General features: G+C 41.1%; 1 protein-coding gene across 3 annotated transcripts in view; it reads right to left on the bottom strand.

Annotated features, from left to right (window-relative positions):
- SPTB (spectrin beta, erythrocytic) overlaps positions 1-9287 on the bottom strand; it is a 147368-nt gene that overhangs the window by 6267 nt on the left and 131814 nt on the right. For all 3 annotated transcript variants that reach the window (XM_054972835.1, XM_054972836.1, XM_054972834.1), the window contains exons 33-35: positions 4861-5123; positions 1271-1444; positions 511-553 (exon numbers count right to left, since the gene is read on the bottom strand). In XM_054972835.1, the coding sequence (XP_054828810.1) occupies positions 511-553; positions 1271-1444; positions 4861-5123 (480 nt within the window). The remainder of the gene's footprint in view (positions 1-510; positions 554-1270; positions 1445-4860; positions 5124-9287) is intronic.

Below are 9287 nucleotides of genomic sequence, written 5' to 3'. Positions count from 1 at the left end.
TTGTTCAGCTTTCCCCGAAGTTCTAGGACAACTATTACAAGGTCAATTTTCTTCTGTGGAAAGAGTATCAGAGATTTTGTAACATCTGTTTATTCACAAATATGCAGCCAATTTGACCAGAAACAAGAATGCACCAACAGGCAATAGTAATCCTAAAACACATCAATTCTACAAAGTACTTAAAAAAAACCCTATTTCTTGCCGAGTAGCTCCAAAAACTTAATTCTGCTCTCTTTGACTACATACAAGCTGTCTTTTTCTCCTCCTCAGACTGCAGCCCCCATCCAGAACATGGGTGTATCCTTTCCAAGCTGGCTTTGGCTGGTATTCATTGTCAATAGTCTACTTATGCCAGAGTTAAATGGATACTCTGAATAGCAAAGCTTGGCCCAGAGCAGTATCAATTATTTCCTTGCTAAACAAGGTCTTCCACACTGACATGTCCCGCTGTGTGTCCCACTTTTTATTTTTGCAGAAACAGATTATTGCGGGGTGTATAAAATAACTTACCTCATCTTTGCCATGGAAAAGCCATTCACTTCCATTGCTGAGTCTACAAAAGACAAAAAGCTGTAGTAGATGACACACACACACAAACACACCTTGACCATTTGGCAGTTAAACTTTAATGATTTGCCATCCTAAGCAAGAGGTGGATGTTTATTAAGAAGTATAAACACATTTCAAGAATCAACAAATTAATAAAGTTCAAAGATGTCAAAAGACTTCCTGGTTCTACCCCTTCATTCAAAGGCAGGAGAATCCACCTACATTCCCCAGACTGTCCCCCTACCATCTCGCCCTGAATGTGCCACAAGAAGGGAGCAGGTGCATTGCAAACAAAGCGCTTATAGGACAAACTGTGCAAGAGTCCAACAAATAAAGAGTTTGAATGTATACAGCTAATCTAAACAAACCACCAGACATTAAAAAGGGCACACAATAAAATTACAAAAGCAAGGAATGTTTGTGTTTCGGAATTTCTTAAGCTCAGGTGCCTGCATTATGCCGGGCCACTTTAAGTTTGCTCTACTGTTGTTGAAAGTGTCACTTTGGGGTAAAGACTTCCTAGAAATCATGTCCTTATCTTCCAAACTGAATCACCTTCCCAGACATCCTTTGAACTGTTCACAAGGAAGTCCACCTATGCCAAGGAAGCTGGACCTGGTATCGCTAATGATGTACAGAGATTCTATCCCTTGGTGGCCTTTCGTTTTATAGACTCCACAAAATAGAAGAATGCTATTGGTGGCTGTCTGTTTCTCCTTACCTCAACTTGAAGACATGTTTTTTCTTTTTGTAATCAGCAGCTACTTCACAGAAGGCATTCTTCATCTGGAAAGGCTCCTCTCCATGGTAAGGCACACCCAAAGCCAAGCTCTTGGCATCCTTATAAAATGTCAGCTCACTATTCCTGAGCACACAGTATAATGTATTCCATGACCTAACAGAAAAGCAAAAAGCATCTTTTACCACAGGGGCTCTGCAGGCTACATTAAACTGCAGGAATCTTCTAAGATCTCCATCTGATCAAACTCACAAGAAATACAAATAGTTGGTCCACTGCAGAAAAGCAAAATTTGAACGCAGTACCCCTTAAAGACCAACAGGTTTTCCAAGGTATATACAAACTCTCTTCTGTATCCAACAAAGGGAGCTTCTCTTGAAAGCTTACACCCTGGAAATCTTGTTGGTCTTTAAGGTGCTGCTGTACTCAAGTCTTGTACAAGAAATACAAATGAGTCCTTTCCTAGCTGATTTCCTAAGGTCAAGAGGTGAATTTGATCTTTGGTAGCACTAATAAAAATATTAAATCTTTTAGTGATAGAATGTGATGCTATGAAAAATATCCCAGGCAGTTAGAATGTTTCTGAATCTACCCCCTCCCCCAAAATTGCCATCAATTTCCCATACTTTGATCCAATTTAATGCCAAAATAAGTATTGGCAAATTTGCAACTTAGTAGTTCATTAATTTTATTACCAATTATTGGGGTTTGCAATATTTTTTTCCTTTTCCAAGTAATTTAAATATGCTAGATGTTCCAAAATATGGATGGCAAGGAAAAGCTGAAAGCGCTAAACTGGGTAAGAAGTACTGTGAGAGTAGAGGAATGAAAAGGACACACTTATTAGGAATATGATTGGGGAGGGGGAAATCTCTGTTGAGGAAAGGGGCACATATCCAGATAGAGAAATAAAAGCCATTGTCTCTGATGACAGAGTAAGGAAACATACACTGGGAAACATCAACAATCCTGGAAAGAGGTACATGTTGAACAGAAGGCAATTTTATATATTTGAAGATTTTTTAAAGTGTATTTATTTATTTATTTATTTATTTATTTATTTATTTATTTATTTATTTATTTATTTATTTATTTATTTATTTATTTATAACTGTTACATCCCTGCCTTTTCCCTGACCAGATGAAAAAGTAAAACAAACAAAACAAAATCTAAAAACTAGTCCCTAAAAGGGTCTTTATTCAGGAGAGTGAGCTAGGAGAATACAATGCTAGGAAACTATACAAGCCTGCTGAATTTATATATTTCATTTGTATCCTGCGCTTCTCCACAATGGGAACACAAAATGGCTTATATAGTTCTTGTCTCTTCTGTTTTATTCTCAAAACAACCCTGAGAGCTGGGTAGGCTGAGAGTTTGCTTCTGAATCAATTATATAGTAAATTTGATCTTATTGATGATGGTTATGAATGAGTAGCCAAAGACATTAACTGTGCCTGGTTCTTACACTGACAGCAAGTGGATTGAGTGGAGGGCAAGTGAACAAGGAGAAATACACTTGCCGTTCAAGTGTCATTTGTCACTTGTAGCTTGGCCCTGAGGGATGTTTTTACTGATGACCTGGAATGTCGTGGACACTTGCCACAGCTTGAGGAAAGAACGTTAATTACAGGAGATGGGGCAGAGAAACAGTTTGGAGCCAGGTTGCTGTTTGGATTGTGTGGCTGAGAGAAAGAGATGGGAGTTTCTAGCTGGAGTCAGTTGATACAGGGGGAAGGGGCAGCTTTAAAAGGCTGTCCAGGTTGTTCTGTGGGAATATGGTGCAGGGTTATCAGAGAAGCCTCATGCTGATGGACTGTATTAGCCTCCCCTATGCTTTGCGTATTTGTAAATAAAGCAAATATTACAAAACCATCATCACCCTCAACTGCTCCCTCATCTAAAGGAAACTAAATCTTTATACAGTGAGACAGTTAGTTAACATTAGACTCTAGGGGCTTATGGGGGCTCCCCTTTAGAAGATACTTGAAAAGTAAAGTTATGGCCTGGTTCCCCCCACGCCTGCTGAGCCAATGACTTCGGGCCCTGAAGTTCCACCACGAAATCCAGCCTCGCCAGCAACACTGCCCTCTGAAGTTGCCTCTGGAACTTCCCATTGCTTGGAGAAACGGAGCCTAAGCACTTAACAGTCATTACTCCTACTGGTTCAGTAATACATGAACCTGCCTTACACTGAATCAGACCATTGTTAGTATTGTCTGCTCAGACTTGCAGTGGTTCTCCAATGTCTTATATAGAAGACTTTCACACCACCCACTACCCACTCCTTTTAACTGGAGATGCTGGGGATATTGAACCTGGGACCTTCTGCATGACAAGATGATGCTCTGCCACAGCCCCTTCCCACAGCCTGGGGACATGATGAGTAAACTTCTCTATTTTGGGGGAGCATTTTTCAAAATATTGACGTAAAAACCATTAGATCTGAGGAGAAAGTAAAAAAAAAAATCCTGAAGAAAAATTCTACATTTGCAATAGAAAAAAGAAATTGCATTCCGAAACATGAGCAGATTAAGGTTAAATCCCCCCACCCATACACATAACCAGAAGAATCGCCCATTCAAGTGAGGGAAATTTTGAAATTTACATAGATTCCCCCCCTGCAGTTCCACATGGTCCCCCAGCCCCCACCCCGCCCTCCTCTCGCTTTTCAGGAGGCACAAAAGAATAGGAAAATCCATTCTGGAAGCTCCATTCTGCTCATAGTTCTTAGGATTCAGTCCTTTATCTGAAGTTTTAAAGGATTCTTCAATCCAGGTTAAGAAGAAAAAGCCTTTTATACTACCTGGCATGGGAAGAGATTGCAAAATGTTATGTTTTAGAGGAAAGAAGTGTCTGGTCAGATGAGTACACAGATCCAGTGACATCATGGCTTGAATCTTCTCCTCCAACCTGTTTCTCAATACATTTATTAGCTGTTTCTGAGAGTTGACTGCTCTTCCCTCTAAAGATGTATCCCAGTGGCAATGATGTTTCCCAGCAGCTACTACATCCCAAGTACAGCACAACCTGTCAATAAATCCCATTGGCTTGGATGCCTCTAGATGGGCGTAACAACATATAGTCACTACAGGGCTCTCCCTATTCCTCTGAACATAAGAAAGTGCTCTTTGATTCAGGGCTAAGCAATTCCTGCCATGCTGGTTTGCAGCTCTGCTTGGAACACCACTAAACTTCCTCAATACTAACCTGGCAATCCACACATTCATAGTGAGAAAATGCTCAACTGCTGTGCTTTCAGGCCTAGTCGCAGTCTTAAGGATTTGTTCATATGAGTGTCAGGATTTAGGAAAGGAGTCCACCGTCTCACATAGCCTCTCAGCTCTTCTTTGCCAGAGTAAGAACTTCTAAGTATCTTCCAGATCAGCAGGCCAGTGATGCCACTGCCAGTGTAATTTGTCTAGCAAACACCCCAGGATTGGACTTGCTTTGTTTCAATTATTCTTGTAGTGAATAACTGCCTATAGAAACTGAGCAACAGCAATTGTGCAGAGAAACTATTTAGAAAATCTTAAAAAACAATACCCTCCACTAGCCATACAAATAACTCCACCTGTTGGAAGCCCTCTTGTTAGGGGCCTCTAGATCATGTTTCCGCCCGAGGTAGCCCTCAAGTTGTACACTGTGAGATCTGTCCAGTTGTGCAGGAAGGGTTGTTGTCTCATCTATCTCGCTCACAGGGGTTTGGACCACTTTGAACAGCAATTCCTTAGTGGAGGTTTCTTGATTGCCCACTCTGATCTCTGTCTCAGGCAGTTTTTCTTCAGGTAGCACTTTTGGGGCTGTTTCATAAGCTTGCTTCTCATTTTCTTGCACCTGCCATGAACAGGAGCAAGAGATGATGTAACTGAAAGCAGAAGTAAGCTAAGCAAGATTATGGGATGTGTGGTTTCTGCCACATTCCACTGGAAGAACTGAAAAGTAATTCTATACATTATGCTGAATTAGGTGGTAGAATTGTAGACTGTACCATTTCAGATTACAAGTGGAAAGCCGTATGTTTGAGTCTTCCATGTGGCCTTGATAAGCACACAAGAAACTGACTTTTACTGAGTCAGACCGTAGGGCTGTCAGGTCAGTATCGTCTGCTCTGACTAGCAGCAGCTCTCCAGGGTCTGAGGCAGAAGTCTTTCACGTCACCTCTTACTTGATCCTTTTAATTGGAGATTCTAGGTATTGAACATGAGATCTTCTGCATGCAAGGCAACCACTCTACCATTGAGCCATGGACCCCTCCACCTTGAGTAAGATTAGAACCCCAAGGCCGCATAGGAGGACCCACATCGCTTCCCACATCAGCATCACTCCTGCCAGAAACTAGGGCAATGTTGCAGTTCCCACATTGTGCATGTAACACAAGTAGAGGTCTTCATTTTGAAATACGTATATCCATAAACCTGGTCTTATACTTACAGAAGAATTAGGTTGGCAAACTCTGGCGTGGGAAATTCCTGGAGATTTGAGGGTAGTGCCTAGGGAAGGCAGAATTTGGAGAGGGAGAGATGTCAGCAAGGTTGCAGTGCTGTTCAGCCCACTCCCCAAAGCTGCCATTCCTGCAGGGTAACTAATATCTGTAATCTTGAGATCAGTTATAACTCCAAAAGAACTTCAGGCCCCACCTGGAAGTTGCAGTCCTAAAATAATGAAATGGTAGAGTACTGAGATGGTAGAATCAGACTCATCACTGGGGTGGAGACAGTGGGTGTACCATTCTGAAGCACTGATTTGCTAGGCTTTTATATTTATGATGTGTAAAGAATAAAAGCTTGCTTTTAGAAGTGTTCCATTTCTTTCTTTTTAATTAACGACAGATATAGGTTGGCCCTGTCCTGACCAGGATAGCCAAGGCAAATGTGATCTCATCAGAGCTCAGAAGCTAAGAAGGGTTTACCTGGTTAGTAATTGGATGGGAGGCCTCCAAAGAAGGTAAGGGTCACTATGCAGAGGCAGGCAATGGCAAACCACTGTTAGTCTCTCTCCTTGAAACCCCCAGTAGGTGTCGCCGTAAGTCAGCTATGACTTAACGGTACTCTCCACCACATAGGCTGCCCCCACCCATGGCAATGCTCCTAACTCATCCCTCTTGACCCATTCAACTCTGCTGTTCAAAATTCCCCCATGGCTTTAGGTGGATTTTTCAAGACTACAGCTGCCCATATCATGCTTTACAGATTCTGGGGGAAAGCCCTCTGAATGGGAGTGTAGCAGGGTGCTTAAAAGGGACGGGGTGTAAGATACGGAGTTTATGTGTTTAAAATTAACTGTTTTAATATATTTCTGATGCTAGTGATTCATATACACTATGGACACTGCGGCACAATGGGTTTGTAGAACTTTATTGTGTATGAAGAAATCTCTGGTTTTTCCATTTGTTCGTTGAAGTCCCAAGGAAATATAGCAGGCCCACATAGCCAGGAAGGCTGCCTGCACCATCACCACCGCCTCCACCCCTAGGCAGAATGGACTACATCACTTCAAACCGCATACAGATTATCAAAATTTTGAATGCTCTTTCACAATAAAAACTGCTTACAAACAGAAAATCAGAACAATAGGCAAAGAAGTAGGAGAGCGCCATTCTCTCTGCTGTGCTAGTTTTCTGTTTGCAGAGAACATTTAAAAAAACAACAACATGGAGGCAGATTCAAAACCTGATACCATAATTTTCAGTCTTAAGTTGTGCAGTCTGTTCTACCTGCCACCCCTTATTCCCATCTCATTCTCCAGCATGAGTAACCAATTTTCTCTCAGGGTAAAATGGCTTTCATAGTGACTTCAGTGCAGCTATAAAAGGAAGCAATAAAGATGAAGTTAAAACGCTGGATTCAATGGCCCCTAAACAATGATTCTAGCTTAGTTAATATGTCATGATTATTTTCTCTAAAGTACTTCAGATCAAATTGTGAACATGTAATTTCAGTTGTCAACCCAAGCATATGAAGCTCTCCTTTAATTTTAAACATAGTAGTAGTGCTAAGCTCAGAAAGCTAAGCTAACATCTTCATTCTTCTAGTTTCCGTAAGTTCCCACATAACTTCTAGCTAAAATTGTACTGGGAACCACCAACAAGAATAACCAAGAAGCACAGGATATGATGTTTTCTTGCCCGCTCAGGTGGCGGCAAATTAATTGGAGAGGGGAGACAGGGAGGAGGGGCGGGAATGCTGAATGTGATGACATCACATTTCTCTTTTACCAAACACAGCCAGGCACACAAAGCAGGGGAATATGGGTTGGCAGCAGCTCCTGTACTATACTGCTAGACCCTTCAATTAGATTAATAATAATATTCCCTCACATTCGAATTATTATTATACATGTGTATATGTATGGAGGGGGACCCTGTCTAGCACTCTCAACAAAGTTATCAGCACCCTCACCAAATTTCAATTCCCAGGGGAAGCCAGGACAATAACAGTGGAGTAAAACTCATACAGTTTTGTGGTAAAGCAGTATTGAGTGTTGGTATTGTTACTATAGGACAAACCTACAGATTCACAAAATCAACATGAGATCATCACTTTGGCAAGCCAAAGAAAAGAAGAACGAAAAAGATTGATGATAAACAGCACAGCTTTTTTTCAAGGGGAACGCGGGGGAACGGAGTTCCGGCACCTCTTGAAAATACTCAGCAATAGTGCTTGAAAATAATATGATTTCAAAAAATCCCATGTGTTTCTTCCTCATTTTCCTCTGGAGAGTTCCACCACCTCTTTTCCCAGAAAAAAACCCCTGATAAACAGTACAATCCTAAAGAGCGTTACACTCTTCTAAGGCCATTGACTTCAGTGTACTTAAAAACTGTAACTCTTCTTAGTATTAGACTATTATCTGTCTAGATTTTATTTATTTAAAGAATGTTTATGCTGCCTCTCTAGGGAAACTTGCATCAGAAGCCTTAGAAAATAACATAAAACATAACTCTAAAAGTTATAAATTAAAACCTCACATTAAAAAAACCCAGCTACAGAATGTTTAAAATGAATTTAACAATTACCAGACCAAAAGCATACCATAACATTATTTTAAAATATCACTCCCTTAACTAAAAGCCTGGGTAAACAATATGTTTTGGTTTGGTGCATAAAAGAAAGTAAGTGTCAGCCAAGCCTCAAGGGGAAAGGGCAGTCCAAAGATGAGGTGCCACTAAGACGCTGTTTCTGGTTGCCAACTCCTTCATACTGAAGGAAGGTGGGCTTCTGAGGTAGGTCTTAGCTGGTGGGCTGGATAAAATTGGAGGAGGCTGTCCTTCGAACACCTTAACCCTAAGGCATTTAGGACTTTAAAGATTAGAACCAGCACTTGGAATCATGCCCAGAAACAAATGGACAGCCAGTGCAGATCTCTCAAAACTAGGGTGATATGATCCCTGTATCTGGCCCCTGGCAGCAGCCTGGTTGCCACCTTTTGGACCAACTGAACTTTCTGGATGTAGAGTGCATTACAGTAATTTAACTTAGATGTAATTGGAGTATGGCTCGCTATGGCTAAGGGTTAACCCGTAAGTTGTTGTTTTCCTCCTGTGAAAACTGCAGCTATCACTTGAAAGTCAAGTTGTATGAAACCACTATCACAAATCTATGATGGAGGCAACCTTATCATATGAAAGCTGTATCTATCACCAGTGAAATACAAGATGTGGTTGCGTAAATTGGCGGTGCTATTGCTCTTAATTACACCTAAATTCCACCGAAGTCAGTGGGACCTATGAGTGCCAAAATTATGTAAGGATTTCCTTATTTATCAACTACGTTTCCTTTGTTTGGGTTTGCAACACTGGGAAAGAATGTATACAGTACACCTCTTAAATAAGGGAGCATGCATGAGATCCAGAGCCAATGTTGCTCACGGGTGCTATGCAGAGACTGACAAAACAATATGCTGTGGCTCAAGTAACTTAGCTACATCAGCATATAGCCAACATACAACCAACCTGTAACACAATACAGATTATAAGGGATAATTCTATATTTATGCATA

This window comes from Eublepharis macularius, chromosome 2, assembly GCF_028583425.1.
Source record: "Eublepharis macularius isolate TG4126 chromosome 2, MPM_Emac_v1.0, whole genome shotgun sequence".
Lineage (NCBI taxonomy): Eukaryota > Metazoa > Chordata > Lepidosauria > Squamata > Eublepharidae > Eublepharis > Eublepharis macularius.
Note: the sequence above shows the minus strand (reverse complement) of the source record. Positions and strands in the feature narration are given on the sequence as shown.